The 20,817-nt window shown below is 38.3% G+C and overlaps 1 protein-coding gene across 1 annotated transcript in view; it reads left to right on the forward strand.

Annotated features, from left to right (window-relative positions):
- The window catches only part of hectd2 (HECT domain E3 ubiquitin protein ligase 2), a 61,579-nt gene that overhangs the window by 29,529 nt on the left and 11,233 nt on the right, over positions 1-20,817 (forward strand). Inside the window, exons 15-20 of the mRNA XM_011484259.3 lie at positions 5,751-5,815; positions 6,631-6,724; positions 9,510-9,584; positions 14,578-14,665; positions 15,061-15,167; positions 20,365-20,480. Coding sequence (XP_011482561.1) covers positions 5,751-5,815; positions 6,631-6,724; positions 9,510-9,584; positions 14,578-14,665; positions 15,061-15,167; positions 20,365-20,480 — 545 coding nt within the window. The remainder of the gene's footprint in view (positions 1-5,750; positions 5,816-6,630; positions 6,725-9,509; positions 9,585-14,577; positions 14,666-15,060; positions 15,168-20,364; positions 20,481-20,817) is intronic.

A 20,817-nucleotide genomic window follows, 5' to 3' on the forward strand; every position in this document is an offset into this window, starting at 1 on the left:
TATGGCTGAAACATTACACAGAGCATCCTTAACGTGTTTCTAGAAGGACTGAGACCTCTGTCAGTGGTTAGAGAGGATGGTTTTAAAGACATGATCAGAGCCCTAAGTTACTTTTACAAACTAATGGAAAAAATAATATTGTAGAATATTTTACTGTTCACTAATTGCAAAAGTAAAAACCCATGTTCATAATAATAGTTTTTGCCCACTATTTCTATGGGAAGTTTAGACAATGATTAAATGCAGGGATCAGGAACCCTATAGCTTTTTGAGCCAGTTATGGCTTTTTTTGTGCTAGCATATAGCTTAACTGGGACCTTACATTTTTTCTTAGGAAATTCATGAACCATACAGGCAAAATTTCAATTTTTGTGAATGCATAATATGCCAAGCATTAGCAGTAAAATATCTGAGGGAAACCTCATCGGACTTATAACCAGCACCATCACCTTTCTTAAAACAAATTGCCCGTCACTTTACGTAAACGATAAATGACCAATGAGGAAACATGCAAGCTATTAACTACTTCTGCAATTTAACATGGAATAAAAACAAGGTTTGTCTAAGAAGGACAGAGGACTCCTTATTTTTCCAGCTTTTTTCACCAGAAACGAAAGTTTCTTTCTGATGCATAAAGGAAAAAGTTGCTGAACCCACAACTGCAAAGCCCTGGCATTATGGTTTTTCCCTAAATAGCATCAGTTTAACAGAATTTGAGATTTTCCAGGCTTCCAATCAAAACTCACAGCAGCTGAAAAGTCAATAATTACATATTTGTCTCACCTCAAAGTTATTGTTGCCCCCCCCCCCCCCCCCCCCAAAAAAAAAAAACTGCTCAACAGGCAACATTGTCAAAAAAAGGTGTGAAGCAGATCATAATGCTTTCTAAAACTATATTATTTAAATGAATGCATTCATTTAGGATTTTCCAGTTTCTAACACAGCAAAGACGCTCTGTCGATTATTACTGAAGTTTTGTAAAATGTTCCATGGTTGTGTATCTGCATGACAGTGTTTGTGTGTGTTTGCAGAAAGCTCCTGCACTTCAGAGTTAGTTACAAGGCAGCTGGGAACTGTCAAAAGGTTATATAACCTAATAGCTGCTTGTTCCTGGCCAGGCTTGTGTGCGCATGTGTGCTCAAAAGTTAAACCACCACTTTTCAACTGGGTAAATAGTATGAGGATTTAAAAATAAGAACTATTAATCTATGAATTCTTTAATTGTATGAAGACTGGACTTGAATTTGGGTTTGAGTGGTGCAAAGAATGTGAAGATGTGGGACATCCTCTGAGGTAATGCGCCTATGTATATAGGTTTTACATATCTATAAGGACCACACGCTTGATGGGTTGAAAAGATCAGGAAAAAGGAGTTACAAAAGACGTGTTAATTCATGTTGCACATATTTAAAGTGTGTGTGTGTTGTTTGGCAGAGCCAGTGAGAGTATAAAGGAAAACAAAAGAAAGTGTGTTAACTTGTGTTTGACTTGTCTTTGTGTGTTTCCTCCTGGGTGTTCCACATGTGCAATTGTTCTAAGAGCTAATTCATCAGCCTGTGTTCATGCGCAGTCGTCATGACGCCGCTGCATCGTCATGGATTTATTCTTGTTAAGAACAAAAGCAGACTATATCCAGCCAGAAGGCTAGAGAAAAAGGATAGAACAGAAGATGCAAAATCCCATAAAGAAAGAAACAAAGACAGGAAAATAGACGTTGCAGGACCAAATGCATTTTCCCTGTCCTTTTACAGTCTGGGTTGCTATGTCTCTCATTTTTTAAATGCCATAAAAGCAAAAGTTAAGACAATGTAATCATCAAAATTAGTGGCAACTAGAAAACTCAGATAATGAGTATTGTCTGAGTCTAAAATTGTCATGGTAGTTACTCTTACTGGTGGAAACTTGAACCTAATAACAAATAAGCATGCATTAAAAAAGGGGTTGAAAGGGACTTTCCATATTTTTTACACCAACTTTGATCATCTTTAGATCTATTTTAAATGCATTCCCAGTGGTCTGTTAATTATGATTTTTAGCTAAAATAAAACAAATCAAAACAAAACCATAGACATAGTGTCTGTAGAGCTGCAGTGGTTCATAGAAATTCACCAGTTCCTGCCAACAGTGGAACTGTTGGCTTGAAGTACACCTATCCCCTTTTCCCATCATCCCTTTGTTTACACGCTCCCTGCAGCCATTTTACAGCCCCTCACAACCCAAACACAACATAACAGGTACTGTACAGTTTTAAACCAGATGTAAGCTTAGACGAGTAAAGCAAAGACGTACATGGGTCTAGTCCTCTACAAATGAATGCGTCAGAATAGATCAGAGCAGGGAGTTTGTGGCCCACCAATTGTAGAACCTAGATCATAACTACAAGCTTTTTCCAATGCTATTTTTGTGTCTGTTCCTTATTCCAAACGATTTGAATAAAAAATAACTCAGAAATGCAATTTTAAGCTTACGGTAATTGTCTTTATAGATCTCCACCATTATCAGGAAAATGCTACAAGAACATGTTATAGGATAGGATAGGATAGGATAGGATAGGATAGGATAGGATAGGATAGGATAGGATAGGATAGGATAGGATAGGATAGGATAAGATAAGAGTTTATTGCCATTTGGAAATTTAAGACAAGTACATTAGAATTTTTCTTCGGCAGCTCTTAAGTCAGGGTGAAATACATAAGGACAACAACACAACAAAGACTAACAAGGATCAGAAATGAAAATGGGGAACAAAATTGAAGATAATATCATTTAAGATATTTAAATATGTATGACTTGCAGAAAGACGTAATGCAGTCATAACCACACATTATTGCAGTGTCTCAACCTTTTTATTATTCCACCTTTTTGTCATGTTTGTGACATATTGTGGTTGTTCATTGCACTTAGTGTCCCGGTTGGTTAGCATGTTGTGTGGTTCAGTTAAGTCCAGTCTCCCCTCTCTTAAGGCCTGCGCTAGCATTCTGACTGCAGCTGGGAAGAAGCGGTTGTGAAAGCGTTTGGTGTGTGCGTGGATGCTTTAAGCCCTGCGGTGTCTGGGGTTGTGGCCTGAGTCCACACAATGGATCAGTGCGTCGGCAGGGTAGTGTCTGTCCCGGATGATCTTTACAAGAAAACAAAACCTGTTTCTGAGAGTAGGGCGTTGTTGCACACAAAGGAACGCCATCTTTTTCAGAACTTTCATTGAAATTGGTCTTTAAAGACATTTTTTTTCAGACTTATGAACCAAATAGTAAACCGTGTGTAAGGAAAACCACATGTAGCCTGAGTCACCAAACATCTCAATTTATATGCTAAAAGTTCAAATTTCTCAATTTAATCGCATCATCCAGCTTTCAATCACCTCCTAATAAGTCGTCAGCAACACGTGATTAGCTACTACAGTCTACTGTACATGAAACATTTTTAGGCTGACATTTGTTCTGTTCTCCACTCTGTTTTAAAAGAAAAATCTGAAAGTTACGATTACTGGATCAGGTTTAGCTGAGGGAATTTAGAGGAAGAGTTCCAAACAACCAATCCTATGAAAGGACTCAGTGTCATCAAGTTTCCTTTTGCCCTCCAGCATCCCAGTTTAATCCAAATGTCAACAAATATTTGTGGAGCTTGATACAGGATGAGTCTCAAATCTCCCATCTCTGGGGATTTATAGATGTTCATTTAAAAAAAACAAACAGAAAAAGGTACATTGACCGTTCAGTGGAAACCTCAACCAATTGATTGCTAGAGAGCTTCTTAACCCACTGCGTTACCTTGACCTCACCTGGGTTTAACCCCTTGACGTCTGTTGATGTATCAAACCGTCTCTGCTCCAAACTATTGCTGCTATTTAAGTATTTACTTGAAAGCAAAAACATTAGTGACTTTTTTTTCATAGTTGGAAATAAATTCAGTTCTCAGGGGGATAACAGAGGTGTACAGTAGTTTATGAATTTTAAGTCCCATTTACACCAGCTGAGTTGGTTCTCAGCCTAATACTGACCTTGGAAAGATCACCTTAACTCTATCTGGATAAAAAAACAAAAATAATTTTCTCTTTTACTTGCGATTAAATTCCCACTCTAATCATCTTTTTTTATGCAAAATCAAAAACTTGTCGTTTTCTGGGACATATTTTCTGCAGATCTGGCAGGAGTTCATTAGAAATTCCCTTCAGAGTTGTGGGCGGGACCGCCTACATTTCCCATCATCCCTTTGTTTCCACTCTCTCCCGCTAGCTTACAGCTCCTCACACCCGCAAACTATGCAACAAATATGGCGAGTAATGTTAGAGCTATCCAGACATACAGTTTTGAGCCGGATGCCAGCTTGGATGAGGAAAATGTAGACGTACATGGATCTGTTTGTCTACAAGTGGATACATCAGAATGGAGCGGAGCATGGGAACTTGTGGCTTGCCATTATATGTCCTACGGCACAGCTACAAGCTTTTTCTGATGGCATTTTTTTCCCAATTATTTAAATAAAAAAATAATCATAAATACACTTTTAAGCTTAATTTTTCTTTATAAAGTTTTTTTTTTTCCATCGTGAGAAAAATGCCACAGACACATTTCATTGGAGTGGGTCTTACACTGGTTCTGTCCAGCAACAGTATGACCTCATACTATGTAGCAGAAAGATCTTTGATGAACTGCTAGAAATGAGTGACATAAAAAATAAAATCAAGCAGCTGAATGTAGTTTGCTCTGCTACAGTCTTTGGTCAGTTCTCAAGGGTGCAGTGTGTCAAACCATACACATTTAAAATAAAAAGTGGAAAATCCTTTGCGTCCCTACAGTCAAACTGTTGTCCAGGCTTTCCTAATGGTCCCCTTGAAACAAGCGCAAAACTGGTGGTAGTCTGAGTTGTGATGTTTGTGCCTGTCTGTAAGTGAATTCCTAACTACCTTCTGGTTTGCGGTAATTCATTTCAGAGTATGTTTATTTTATTTTCTCTGCGCTGTATGTGTGTGTATATATGTATATGTGTGTGTTTTACACGAGCTGTGTGTGTATCACTTACCTGAAATAAGCGCACACAGTTACACAGCTGGCACACGCATTTACGACACATGTGGTTCCCACATGTGTCAGCTGTAAGTGTGTGTGTGTGCACGTGAGAGTAGGAGTGATATTGGGCCACCGCCCCTTTGACCTAATTAAGGAGGGAAAAAAGTTGCTGGTGGAGATTACAGTCCCCATGTTTCTCCCTCTATCAATCAAACACACTTTATTTACATACAGATGCAGAGCAGGAGGTTTAACCACTGATCTTGTTTGTTTTTTTTAAACATTTTCTTTAAAAATTCCTGATCTAAAACAGATTTTTTGGATTTATAAGGCATCTTTAATAATTTCATTCATGCTGTAATTCTTTAACTAACTAACCAAAACAATTATTCCTATTGTATTGATGCACATTTAGCATTCAAATCACTTTTCACTTTATGACATTTACCACTCACAACAGCGTTTTTGATCAAATTTGTGAACTTCTGATGTTATCCCTCCCAAATTGAAGTTTACATTTGCAGTAAGAAAACGGAGTCAAACCTTTAATTCATAAATTAACGCGTTTGTTTAGTTCCATCCTGCTACTTTAGCCCTCAAGTGGGAAGGCCTTTAAATTTTTTTCTGTGCCGATTCCCTTTTTTGCTCGTCAATTTTATCATTTACAATTTTCTTTTCAAAACTATCATTTATTGAATGTACATAAACTGTTTGTGGGTTTATTCCTTAATCGTGTGTTCTCAGCTGATGGGCTTAGCGGTTTATAACAGTATCGCTCTGGACATCCACTTCCCTCTTTACTGTTACAGGTAAGTCTTCACCTGACACATTATTGATCCAACTGTGTAGTTTGGTCTTTTTTTTATCTTTAAAATTTATAGATTACAGTTGAGTTGGTATTCAATTTTTACTTTTCTTCCATAAACACTATTTTACTTTATTGCACTATTCTGCTTAACAATGATCTTAGTATTGGTGACATTTTTACAAGCTGAAACAGCTTTTTAGGACATGCCATCTTTTTCAAGGCTTGGAGATGAAGTTAACACATCAGTTTGGTCGTTTTTGTGCCTTACATTATCACATATTAACATTTAGAAAGCCCAGGTTAAATCTTTTGGTTCATTATTTGTTGTTGTTATAAAAACCTTTCTGCTTAAAAAAAATAAAGTTATATTTTAGTTAGATCTTGTTGGATTACAATGATGTCATTTGTCTAAGTTATGCACTTAATGCTTAGATGACTGCAATTATGAAAAACTTTCCTGCAGCTATTTACTCAAGCATCAGTTTTCACACATCACAGTTAAGAGCCTCATCTGGAGCCAGGAAATGAACCACCACTCTTCAACTTAATGATGAGTGTGATCCTTCTTGACCTGCAGCCAGCAACTAGCTTTTTTTTTCTTGTCAAAACATCAAAGCCCTTTACTGCATTTGATCCAATCTGCCTGTAAAGGCTGAAACGGATGCACCCTGACAGTCTGACATCTCTTTCTTGCGAACATTTTATTTGTTATTAGCGTGTGAATCACTGCACCAAAGATGCTTCTTTAATTTGAATATTTTATTCGTTTGTGTTTTTGAACCTGAACCATTATTTTTTGTTCTTATTTATTTAAAGGAAGCTCCTCAGTCCACCAACTGTACCATGTGACCAGAATGCCTTTGTTGGCATGGCAACAGCCACCTTAGAGGACCTGCAGCAGGTCATGCCGGTAAGTGTCTTAACTTGTTGTCTGAGACTCGGATTGCAAAGATTAAAAGTGTATTCAGTAATATTATGGGGTTGAGAGTCAGTTGATGGTTCACACAGCAGCATTTGTGAACACTGGGTTCATGAAAAATTAAACACACCAGGGTCTCAGCAGTTAATATCCTGAAGTCAGATTACATTAATGGGCCACGTTCCTGAGGACACTCGAGTTTTTATGCAAACACAAACACTTTACTTTGAGCAACAATTTAAATAAGCGGTGGTATATTTTACTCATGCGTTTAAAATGAATTTATATATATTTAAATATCTGTTTATTTAAGTGGTTAACAGCTGTCTAGGCTTTTTTTCACTTCAGACTAAGGTCATTTGAGATGCAACATATTGTCTCTAGTTAAAATGAAAAACCATATTGAAAGAAAGCTAGAAAAAAACATAACAGCATTTAATAAACCCTAAAGCCATTATTCTTAAAGTAGAATCATAATAATACATGATGGAGCCTGCAGACATCTACTACCCACAAGTCTCAGTGGAAGTGTTGTATAATAGCCTTTCAACTTTTTAATTATGTAAATATTTTACTTTCTGCCAATTTCACAAAATAAAAGTGTATTTTTAAAAACTGATAGAGTGAAAAACAGAAATGTATGAAAACCAAAGGGAAAGAAAATTATCACAAAAGATTTTTGGTTTAGAAGTTTTTTCCTCAAGTCATACTTCTGTTTGCAGATAAACAATTGTATTAACCCAGAATGCCATTTTGCTAGCTCCGGAACATAAAGTAATTACAACATCAATATGATAGCTCTTTAAAATAAAAAAATTAAAATAAAACAGCCGTTTCAGTTAAGCTTCTGCAGTTCTCTCATCCACCAACAGAGGGTGATAGAGTTCTACATTTCATTCCCCTCTCACATTGATACTTTTAATTCTCTGCATTGAATGTCAATATAAAACTGAAAGTTTTGGTGCCGTACTGATTCAGAAATAAACACCCTCTTTTTTCTGCACATGTGCCTTTTTTAATCAATTAAAGAATATGTGGCAAACCCTAACTACTATGCATTCTGGGTTAATGAGAGTCAAAATGTGTCAACTTTAATTTCTCTTTTTGCCAGTTTACCACTAATACAAAAAAGCGAAGGTGCAAACTGATTTGTGTTCCACTTTTATTTTGGCTCAAATCAACAACTGTTTGACTCACTATTTTGTTCTTTTCTGCCAAGATCCCAGCATAGAATTGTTTCAAGCCCTGAACTTTAGCTAGATCATTCCAACACCATAATTACCTTCATATTACATTCATTTTTTGCATTCTATAATGGGAATAGTGTGGCTACTGATCCAAATTCAGCCAGCCCTTACCCGTCACGTGTATTGTTTCTAATTTGGCTAAATGGGTGACTTTGTTAAAAGAACAAGACAAGCAATGATCTGTTTGAATTTGTCCTTGCAAGATGTTTTTTACACCAAGCAAACCTAAAAATTAAAACTGAAACAAACTCAAATGCACAGAGAACATCTGAATAGATCCCATTAATTGATCCGACTGTGTGGCTTGGTCTGGTCTTGGTCTGGTCTCGTCTGGTCATGTCTGATCCTCCATGTCCAAACCATTGCACAATCCACCACCATGCTCCACTATCACTGTAGAGAATTCTGTTAATTGTTGTTATTGATGCTCTCCTAAGCCAAACTTTCCACATCGATCATACCTTTTAGTCTTTTCTAACTGTCTTCTATGAATTTTTACGTCTAAAATTGTTGAGTTCCATAGAGAAAAATGAGAAGCTTTAGCTTCTCTGTACATCTACAGGGAGAAGCTGTCCAGACCCTCACACCTAATAGAAGTTGCAACCTTTGCAAAGGTTTTCCACTTGTCAATGACATGTTCTTCCTTTTAAGTCAGATATATGCTACACACAGAACTTAATGACAGATGCCAGGTATTTAAATGAAGCATTTTCTGGCAAAAGAGTGAAGTAACTCTGTACAGCAGATTGAACTTCACTCCGTTTACTAACACCGGATAGAAAATAGGGATGCTAAAGTGGAAAGTAGGTCACACTAAGGCTTATGTAACAATCCACTGAGTGAAAAATCACAAGCTGTATCCAGGCAAAGTGATCTGATCCGTAATTTGTGTCACGTCCAAAACCTTCCTGACTGTGAAGGTCAAAAACTCCTTTTGCCACTGCACCACCCGCACACACACACACAGACACACAAAAAGGTGGTGCTTTAACTGACCACAGTGTTGTGTAACATTAGAGTATCAGATATGGAGCTTGTATGGTATCAGCAGCCAATACATTGTGACTCAAAAAAAGAGTATTTTAGACCGTTGGCAGCTAAGTCAAAATCCAACTTCATCCCACAGCCTCTATAATTTTGTTTAAAAATACAAATAACTTTATTGAAAAAAGCAAGGGAGCTTTTGTAGTTTCTCAGGGCTTTAGGAGGTTCCCGGTTTAACAGCTTCTGTACATTGATTTCAGATTTGCAGCCTTAAATATTTTTGTAAAGACTTGCTGCTTTGCTTAAGGGTTCTTTGGCACTTTTGACATGGAGACAAAATGTGCTGAACTTGTCAGAGTTCAGACTGGAGGCTATGTTTCTGGATTGAAGGCTTTCTTTTGCTTGAAGAAAATGTCTTTAGAAAACAAAATCTCATTTTTCAACCTAAAAAAGGGGAGTTTTTTTGAGTTTCTCATCAGTGTATGAAAGTGGAGAAAGATGTTCCACTGAAATGAAAGTGTGAGTGTTCCTGATTCTGTCTGCAGGAGCTGGCTCATGGTTTAGGGGAGCTGCTGAGCTACGAGGGAAATGTGGAGGAGGACTTCTACCTCACCTTCCAGGTAAAAAAGCTTGTTTTTTTATGCATTTAAACTCAGTGAAATGCCATTAACACGTAAAATTTGTTAAAATCAAGTTACTTACATTCGCTCTTATCTCTAAGTTTATTTAAAAAATTTGACTACCAGTTCTAATGTCAGAGACCTGACTACATGAAACTCCCCAAGCAGCTGTTGTAGAAATACTGCAGCAATAGACAGGATGTTGGAGTAGAAGCACTGTGACAAACATATGTGCCAGTTTTCACTGCTGTTTGATTCCAGTATCATCAATTTTGTACTACAGAGTGATTTCCAGCAGCTCCATGCATGCCATCTGGAAAAATACAGTAGCATTTAGTCAATCAACAAATGAAAAAAGGAAAAGTTGATTAGTGCAGTTACCATATTCAGCATCAGCCATGAAAATTGTCAATTTGTAAACTTATTAATGGTAAAAACAAGGACATCTCTGGAAAAGAGATTTTGGTGAAGGTGATCACTTCTAGATATGTGATTTTTATGTTTGTATGTATACCAGTATATATATAAAAAAAATGCCCCTCTCACCCTCCGCGGGTGGTTTCTCCTCTAAGCTCGGGTCCTCTACCAGAGGCCTGGGAGCTTGAGGGTCCTGCGCAGTATCTTAGCTGTTCCTAGCACTGCGCTTTTCTGGACTGAGAGGTCTGAGGTCTTTCCAGGTATCTGTTGTAGCCACTCCTCCAGCTTGGGGGTTACTGCCCCGAGTGCTCCAATTACCACAGGCACCACTGTCACCTTCATTTTCCAGGCTTTCTCCAGTTCTTCTCTGAGTCCCTGGTATTTCTCCAGTTTCTCATGTTCCTTCTTCCTGATGTTCCCATCGCTTGGCACTGCCACATCCACCACAATGGCTTTCCTCTGTTCTTTATCCACCACTACAATGTCTGGTTGGTTCGCCATTACCATCCTATCAGTCTGGATCTGGAAGTCCCACAGGATCTTTGCCCTCTCATTCTCTACCACCTTCGGAGGTGTTTCCCATTTTGACCTTGGGGTTTCCAGTTCATATTCTGCACACATGTTCCTGTATATTATTCCAGCCACTTGATTGTGGCGCTCCATGTATGCTTTCCCTGCCAGCATCTTACACCCTGCAGTTATGTGCTGGATTGTTTCAGGCGCCTCTTTGCACAGCCTACACCTTGGGTCTTGTCTGGTGTGGTAGATCTGAGCCTCTATCGCTCTGGTGCTCAGGGCTTGTTCCTGGGCTGCCAGGATGAGCGCTTCGGTGCTGTCCTGTAGGCCAGCCCTTTCTAGCCATTGGTAGGACTTCTTGATATCAGCCACTTCAGTCATGGTCCGGTGGTACATCCCATGCAGGGGTTTGTCCTCCCATGAGGATCTGTCCTCCAGCACTGTATCCTCTGCTCTCCATTGCCTGAGACATTCACTGAGCACACTGTCAGTTGGGGCCTTGAGCTTGATGTACTCATGCATCTTGGATGTTTCATCCTGGATAGTGGCTTCTACGCTCACTAGTCCTCGGCCTCCTTCCTTGCGGCTAGCATACAGTCTCAGGGTGCTGGATTTGGGATGGAACCCTCCATGCATGGTAAGGAGCTTTCGTGTCTTAACATCCGTGGTCTGTATTTCTTCCTTTGGCCTTCTTATTATTCCTGCAGGGTATCTGATAACTGGCAGTGCGTAGCTGTTTATTGCCCGGGTCTTATTTTTGCCATTGAGCTGGCCTCTCAGGACTTGCCTTACCCGTTGGAGGTATTTAGCTGTTGCAGCTTTCCTTGTTGCCTGCTCCAGGTTGCCATTTGCCTGTGGAATTCCAAGGTACTTGTAACTGTCCTCGATGTCTGCTATTGTTCCTTCTGGGAGTGAGACCCCTCCTGTGTGGACTACCTTGCCTCTCTTTGTCACCATCCGGCTGCATTTCTCGAGCCCGAATGACATCCCAATGTCAGTACTGTAGATCCTGGTGGTGTGGATCAGGGAGTCAATGTCACGCTCGCTCTTGGCATATAGCTTGATGTCATCCATGTAGAGGAGGTGACTGACGTTGGCCCCATTTCTGAGTCGGTATCCATAGCCAGTCTTGGTGATTATTTGACTGAGGGGGTTGAGACCTATGCAGAACAGCAGTGGGGACAGAGCATCACCTTGGTATATCCCACATTTGATGGACACTTGTGCAAGTGGCTTCCCATTGGCTTCAAGGGTGGTTTTCCACAGCTTCATTGAGTTTCCTATGAAGGCTCTTAGAGTCCTGTTGATGTTGTAGAGCTCCAAGCATTCAGTGATCCATGTGTGTGGCATCGAGTCATAGGCCTTCTTGTAATCAATCCAGGCTGTGCACAGGTTGGTGTGTCGTGACTTGCAGTCTTGAGCGACTGTTCTGTCGACCAGGAGTTGGTGTTTGGCTCCTCTGGAGTCTCTACCAATACCCTTCTGTGTGTTACTCATGAATTGATCCATGTGCCTATTTATCTTGTGTTCAGCCCAGGAACAAGCCCTGAGCACCAGAGCGATAGAGGCTCAGATCTACCACTCCAGACAATACCCAAGGTGTAGGCTGTGCAAAGAGCCGCCTGAAACAATCCAGCACATAACTGCAGGGTGTAAGATGCTGGCAGGGAAAGCATACATGGAGCGCCACAATCAAAATATATATATATATATATATATATATATATATATTTATTTATTTTTTCCTCCATTAGCTGTAAAAGAGACGGACAATAGCTCTGGTCAGGTAATTTATTTGTTAGTACAGTTTTTAAATGCTACAACTTCTCTATTATAACAGGATATGACATAAACCAGGTCCAGTTGACCTTTTTTTAACCTATTACTTTGATGGAATCAACCTGGATGGATGAGATTCTACACAGACTAACCAAATATCCACTAGGGGTTCATTGTTAATCAAGCTTCAATCTGGAAGTCAGATTAGCTAAAATATTGTTTTTAGTTTTAAAATCGGGGCAGTATTATGTATACAAAAGTCATATTAAAGAATTTTCCATAATTTGTGTCTTTAAATACTGTTGTCTGAATTTTGCTGGTTTTTATCTTGAATGCTCAGTCATCTGCTGTTTAAAAAGCAAGTATATTATAGTTACATAATCATTCCTTTACATTTCACTCTTCTGGCACTGATTTATATATGTTAAAAGCAGAATTGAAAGAAAGGGCCTTCCTGAAAGTCTTTCTTCAGCTGTTTTGAGCTCACTCACTCTATTGAACTCTCTTTTAATAAGTGACCTTTCGCATGACTGGCATTTTTGTTGAGTTGAAGTCAGCTGCCAGGAGCCAAAGCCACCTTTGAATGCTTGTAAGTCTTGGTAGCTTCTAATTTGGCTTCTTGGAGGAAAGAAAGCCCTTCTATCTAACCTAACCAGCATCCCATTCGAAAGCACTGGAACATTCAGCTTTCTTGTTTGATATGTTTGGTAACTGAAACCGGCCCAAATTTCTACAAAAACCTTGTTTTGTCTAGACTTTTTACTTTTATCTGTTTGTATTAAAAACACACTTCCAGTTTGTCTTAGTTGCTGCGGTGCTTAACTGCTGCCCTTTCGTATTGCGTTGCGTGTTTCATGAACGAAGCTCGTCAGACCTGCTTCGTAATCGCACATAATACAGTCGTTTATGTGGCAGTGGGCTTCTATAGGGAGAGTTGGGGATGACGGGTTATTTAAGCACACCATTGGAGATGTTATTTTAAGCCACGGTGAGAGCTACAGGCGGGTCAACAGTTGCACCTCTGTGACAGATATTCCACTGACCTGCAGCACACTGGCCCTGTCTGTGTGGATCTGCAGCCCCCATTTTTTTTTTTTACATGCTTTGGCCCGGTCACAACTCCATTACTACATACATTTATTTAGAAAATAAAATCTGCTTCTCTGTTTTTTGCATTCTTGCCTTGGTGTGCATCAATAACAATCAGGGTTTTTAAAGGGGTACATAACTAATAAATTAGTTAAAAATATTGCTTTAAAATGAACAACAACTTAAACGTTCTGGGGTGAATCCATCAGTCATTTTCATGTAAAGATGTCACTTACCTTCCACATTGCCTTGTGTCTGAATAAGTAATATGTCATAGGTTCTTTTTCTATTTTTTGGTAATTACTATGTCCATTCATCTTCCTGTCGTCTGCACATCAACTGACTTGAAGTGCTTCTATGTGTAGAGGGCAAAACTATCTTTCTGAAGCATTTACAGCTTGATGGAAAAATGTCAGCATGACATCAGCTTTTCTTTTAAGCCACACATACTATCATGGATAGTTTTAATCAATGAAATTCTTAGAATAATGTAAAAAGTCCTAGCAAACATAGGTAAATTTTTTTGTTTGTTTGAATTGTGTTGTATAAATTAAAAAAGCGTGTTTTTTTTAGAAATGTTTAAATATAACACAGAATCAATCTGGGAGTGTCGTCCATCATTATTTAAATGAACTCGAGTGTTAAAACAGTGACTGGAATTGGTTTCTTTTTTTAAGCTGCATCTTGGATTGGTATGACAGTTTCAAGCAGGTTGAACTTTGACCAATTAGGGACCCGGATTTGAAAATGATGTATGCATGCCATCCCTTTTAATACATGAAAGTGCCAACCAATTAAAAATTGACCATGGAGGAAAATATAATTGCAGTTTGTGTATGGCTGGAAGTATAAGACAACAAGTCTGAAATTGGAATAGAGCTGTGAAAGAAAAGGTCTGCAGCAAGATTTGCACTGCTTTGACATTTCACACCTGGCATTTTCCAAATGTAGGTGCTGAACATCTGTGGTAAGTAATAGAATAAGAAGAAGAAGCCCATCCCTGGTTGCCCAATGTGAACACCATGTGTTGTACTTGCGTTTTAGAAAACGTGCTTAGCGAGTCAATTACTCTGACTACTCAAACGTTCTCATTTGTAATTTTGTAACTATGAAACTTTAAAGTAAGGTCTATTCTAAAACAGTTTTCTTTTTTATCAGTGCCTGTGTCAAGGTTTTGTTTTCTGTGTTCCAGATTAGTCAGGAGGAGATGGGCATTATGAAATCCTACAACCTGAAGCCTGGAGGAGATAAAATCCCTGTCACCAAGCAGAACAGAAAAGGTGAGCCAATATTAACTTGAATGATAACATCCCAGATTTATATATTTATTTTTATTTATTTTTTGGAACTAAAAAGTCAGTTTTAAGCCCAGCTTCTTCTCCGAGCTGTGAATATTTGTCTTGCACATATTTTGGAAATAAAACCATGGTTCCTCTGTGCAGTGGTCATTCGAACCACAGCAATATCAGCTCTTTCAGTAAAGTTGGATATTATTCAAACTTGCTTAAAAGCCTTCTTATTTTCAAATAAATAAAGTACAAACCTTTATTTTATTTATGAAGGTTTTCCATCCTGCAAGTATTCAGGTGCAGTGGGGTTTTTTTGCAGAGCAAATGAACCAAGCAGACAGCTTGTAATGGAATAATAAAAATGCTTTTATTTTCTTTTTCTGCAGAGTATGTCCAGCTCTATGTCGACTTCCTGCTGAATAAGTCCATTTATAAACAGTTTGCTGCCTTTTACCACGGCTTCCATAGTGTGTGTGCCTCTGATGCCTTGATGGTGAGTTTGGAGTTCAATTTTTGTTTTATCATTTTGAAAAATCTCGCAAAAAAAGCATAAAAAACATTTTATCTTGGTTTTAAAAAGCCAATATTTTTATTCTGTGACTGTGTTTGAACACAGGACAGGTTAAAGACAAAAACACGTTCAGTGTGCGACAAATATACATTTTTTGGTTTTCATCTTAATTTGACAGTTTTTCACCTTATTTTCAAGAACAGACAGTAGTTTAAATTATTATACATTTATAGATTTTTCTGTGAAAATGCCTTTTTTCATTTTGGCAAAAATGTATTGTAAGCCACTTATACATTTCTTTGAGTTTTACATATGTCTCATTTAAGCAAACCTTTCAAAGTTACACTTGATGTTGTGTTTTTATTTATCAATTGTAACTACCATAAATATAGTAAACTTTGCAAAAAAAAAGGAGTTTCCACATTTGCATTTGGCAGCCTGATAGCTTGATACAAATGTCATTTTCATGTACTTTTAGATGAAACGGGTGTTTCCATTGCAAAAATCCAATTAGGTGGGAAATTAAGTATTTTTTTAGAAGATTTTAAGGTAAGAATACATTTTTAACTCATTTAAGAGTGAAAAAAGAAAAAAAACGTTATGTTTTGGTCCTTCCTCGTTTAAAGACTTTCTACAGTTTAAAAAAAACTCCAAATAATAAAGAAAACATAAATCATTTAAAATGTGCTAAAAAGGGCAAAAACGGACATGACCTGCATCAAAAATGTGCCAATACCAGGATAAGCATGAATGTGGATGATTTTTTCAGGACCCTGTTCTATAAATAGACGCCTTTCTCCTGACCTCCTTTTTCTTCTGTTATCATAAGAATGTGGTAAGGTGGGCCTCTTGACAACATGCCAGTTCTGTTAACAACATAATCTTAATAGAGGTCACAGAAACTAGTAGAAATAAATCCATTTCTGGGTGAGTTAAAGGATGGCTGCTTGGGTCATTTAGTTAAGGTTTTGTGTAATCAACCTACTCTGTCTTGCAGCTTAGCTTGTCCCATGATAAGCTAAGTATGTATTTCCTGTTCCAACATACCAGTACTGATAGAAGTTACCACTTCCTGTGGAGCAACAGTGGAAACAAACCCTTAAATGCTTAAATGTTGATTCTCATCATTTTCTTGGAACAATGCTTTCATGTAGTCATTTTATAGCTCATGTTGATTATTTAAAAGCACCAATGTTCACATTTTTATCATTTAGATATTAATTTTAAACAAAAAGAACTGATTTATGAAACTCCACATAACTGATTACAATTTCCTCATATCTTACCTTTTACAGACTTATTTGTTTCTGAAAAGTCAAAGTCAAAATATTTTGAGGATATCTTGTGGTTTGACCTCTAACCTTTGAGTTCTGACCTTCCCTGCTTTTGGATTTAGGGTTATAGGTCAGTTCATGAATAGTTTGTGTGCTCCTGGTGAAATATGCATTTGGAAGTTTCACATCTGCTGTGCCTGGCAGCAGAGAAAACGCTTCATGTTTGCATGGAGAGGAGATATGAAGCCAAACCTGACTCCAGTTGTGTCTGATAAAAGTGTGAAAGTGGGTCAGAGAAAGGACAGGTCTCTCTGACTGAAAAGAAAGCAGTGAGGCCAACTAGCCTCAGCTGTCATGGCCAGCTTTCTGTCTTTAGGGACTCTCTCTGATTACTGTGTTCATGGTTTCTAAGTTATTTTTTCCATCACATTTGGTTGTAAGTCCCTGCAGACGTGGTATCATTGGACCACCAAACCACTACAATATGTTGTGAAGAAACAAACCATGATTATGGTGGAAAAATAGCACCAACCTTAATCAAAAACAACAATGCTTTAACCAACTGTCAGACTTGATGGAGGTTTTTTTTAAACGAGGAAGTACTGGCAAAGTCAATTTAGTAAGGATAGTTTAAAGATTTGATAAGATTTTGTTTTTTTAATTTTTTATTTGGTGGTGAAATTCTTCAAAACATGCTCAGAGAAAGGAGAAAAGAGTTGAAAGTTGAATGGCTACTAGCTGTCACACATTTGAGTCTGCAAAACATGACACTGCATCTGACTTTTCCCCTTGGTAGAGCAGTGAGCTACATTCACAGCAGCTTGAGAACCATTTAGTAGTTTAACCCCCTGGTTCAACCTCAGTGACGCGTTACTAGCTTCTCAGAAGGTTCTAAAGCGCTTAACAAGCACAGTCCCCTTCACCCATGCACACACACATTCACACACTGCTGCCTTACACCAGTGCCAAATGATATATCATCAGGAACAATGTTGGGCTCAGTTTTTTTTTGGTCAAAGACACTTTGACACAAGGGTGGGCAGGGCGGGAACCAGACCTGCGATGAGATGTCGACCGCTCTACCTCTGCATTAGACCGCCCACTCAACGCTGTGTGTCAAATTCAGACTCGCATATCCATGGAGCCTGTCTGACGGCTAAAAAGAAATTGTAGCCACAAAATAGTTACAACGTGCAAACAAAATACTTAATTTGTGGCCACAAAATAATTCAATCGTGATAAGAGACGGGCTACTCATTAATCATATTTACATAAATACATGGTCTAAGGTAAGATAATCTGTAGAGTTAAACTATTTTATGGACAGAGACAGTTTCAGTTTTATTTAAGGGTTGGAATGAGCTACAATTGCAATTTGCAAAGAATCGTCAGGCTGAGAGACATTTAAACTTAATATTGAGAGCCAGGTTCCTATTAATGTCATTATTGGCATTTCGTGCACATAATTTAACTATTTTGTTGCCACAATAAATATTTTGTTGATATGATGTTTTTCTATAAAAATTAGTATTTTGTTTTTGCGATCTAACTATTTTGTGGCTACTTTTGTGTACCGTCATCAGACTGGCTCTGCACATATCTACTCTCAGGATGGACATTCTTACACTAAGCTGTGGAGCTGGTCTGATGAAGAATAAATGATTGCCTGTATCTTCTTAATACGTCACATAAGACATTTTCCAACATTTTCTTTTTTGGTGACTGGCCATTCTTGGAAAAAACAATTTTGTTTTCTTTTTTCTCTCAAAGTACATGTCAGTCTTTGGTCGCTGATACTCCCCTGTTAGAATCCTGGTTGTGCTCCACACCAGAGCTAAGCTAAACTAACCCAAACCGCTCAAAACTGTAAAACTGTGAATGATCGGTCCTACATGATGCACAGCACTAGCATTTAACACGGTTCTGATAGACATCATGGTGGTGTTGAGCTTTTGTGTGCCACACTTCTGGTTTTTGAGCTGCTTTTTAGTTCACACTGTGAGATTGAGGCTCTAAATCAGTTATGTGGTCACGTCCGCACTGACTGACGTTGAAGGATGTGATGAGGCAGGTCTGCGGTTCAATTTTGGGCGTGTGTAGGATTCGGTGTTTTCAGTTTGGGTGTGTTTGGTATGGAGGGAGTTTTTGTTGTTAACTCATAGTATCAGTCGCACTGAGCCCTTGTGTGTTTGTTTTCTGTTATTTAACCAGCAGAAAGCCCAAAGGAACATATCAGTCTGTTTCAAGTTTGCATTTGGTAGATTTTATCTCTGGGAGAGTTTCTGAGAGGTTAACTAGTTCTGTTTGTTTGTTTTCTAATAATTAGGCAACACTTCCCGTTTCATCTCATTTACTGGCTGTGCTTCACTTGCATCATCCGAGCAGGGGAAATAATTATTGTTCCAGTAAAAGTGCAGAGGTTGTTGTTGCAGACGTCCACCTGCCTGAGAAGCTATTCCTTTCTGGTTCCTTAAGCCCAATGTGTTAAAGAAATCACAGGCTGAATAACAGTTACAAACTTGCAGGAAAACTATAAACAGTTTTTTTCAGATTTTTCACCATTTTCTTAGCCTCCCATTCATAAATGTGTGTATATAGCCATCCACAATCTTAAGTGTTGGGATCTAGTTATTTGTTTGTTTGTTTTTTGTAGCTTCTTTAACATTGATCTCAGTTGGAAATAATATGACAAAATGACCCTAATGGTGAAAATGATGTTATTGGTTCACAGTTTGGCTGTAATTAGTTTTCAAAAATGTATAAAGTGCGAACTTACTGTATTTTGTAATCCGGTAAGATGGTGGTTTGGGTACTACACATTCTTAAAACGCCACAGTTTGTTTTTTATGATTATCAATTTTCAATAAAATTTTTGTATCATTACTGAAAAAAAAAATCATCAATAAAAGCTTCTTTAAACATTGCAAAAATATCGAAACAATATTTTTGAAAGAATTCTTGAGCTCCTCAAATTATTTGCTTTGCCCTTTTATTGTGTATGCTGGCCCACTCTGCTGGTCTCATTTGCCACCCATACAAAGTCATTGTCTTCTTTTTATGTTTCTCAACCTTTATTTATTACCTCTTTTTTATGTAAATTCATAGAAAAAAAAAAACAAAAAAATGCATAGCAATGAGATGGCATTTTTACTTGGTGTGAGGAAAAAATGATTGTAACTGAAATGATTTTAACAATTAAAAATCCATCCTCATCTTTTGATCATTGATTGGTTAACTTTAAAGGACCTATACATGCAAAATCAATTTTTTGAGCTTTTAAAAGAAACCCAGAAGCGGCATTTTGATCCATCCAGGCATTTCTGAGTATTCATCTAAAAACCTGTGCACCAGCCCCTACCAACCCATGACAACGAGCGGGTCCTCACAAGCTTACGCAGGCCGAGTTAGAACAACCCCTTCCAGGAAGAGTCTACACTGCTAGCACTGCCCGCAGGCTAACACACACCCACTTTCTCGCTGTTTGGCAAAACACATTCATTTTCTATGCACAATATGCACATCCATCTTTGCAAAAGTTTGAATGTTGTTTGTTTTCACGGGTGAAACCCAGACACGCTGCCGAGGCCGACTCTAGGTTGATGTCATGAAATGGGCGTCACCCACAAAGAGCGAGAGTCTGTCCCTCAGAGATCGAGTCGTCTTACTTCTGGGTAGGAAAATGAGCTGCGAAAATAACTAATAGTTCTTAAAAGGTGTGTTTATGTGCCAAAGGTTAATATATTATCATATGAATGGATGGAGTTTACAATAAAAAAGCATAAGAATAGCATAGGATAGGCCCTTTAAAGTGTCCCTAGCTTCTCAGGCAGCCCCACGACACCGCAAGGGATATAGGGGGTTAAGAAAATGGATGGATATTTTGATCATTTCTCTCTTTCTTCTAGCTGCTGCGGCCAGAGGAAGTGGAGATGCTGGTGTGTGGGAGTCCAGAGCTTGACATGAGCGCGCTGCAGAAAGCTGCCCAATATGAAGGATACAGCAAAGCAGACACCACAGTCAGGTAAGGCACCCTCTCTTCCTGCTCACCTAGCACCTCCTTCACAAGCTGCGCCCCTCTTTTTAATACTCTCACTTGAATACACCTGTTACAAAACCTTTATGTGTGGTACAAATGTTGTGGTTTAAATATTTTCTCTCAAGGGCATAAAAAATGATGAATGCTTTCTCACTTCTGTAGTCAACTTTCTATTTGAGCAACATAAGAAATGATTAAGGTAGAACATGTTTCTAGGGTCTATCTATAGTCCATGAATTATATGACCAAAATACATGCAACCACGTGTGACATTGATAAAATACAAAGGAAGAGTTAAACATAAACAGTTTTTTTCGCAGCC

This window comes from Oryzias latipes, chromosome 15 (genome assembly GCF_002234675.1).
Source record: "Oryzias latipes chromosome 15, ASM223467v1".
In the NCBI taxonomy this organism is placed as follows: Eukaryota; Metazoa; Chordata; class Actinopteri; order Beloniformes; family Adrianichthyidae; genus Oryzias; species Oryzias latipes.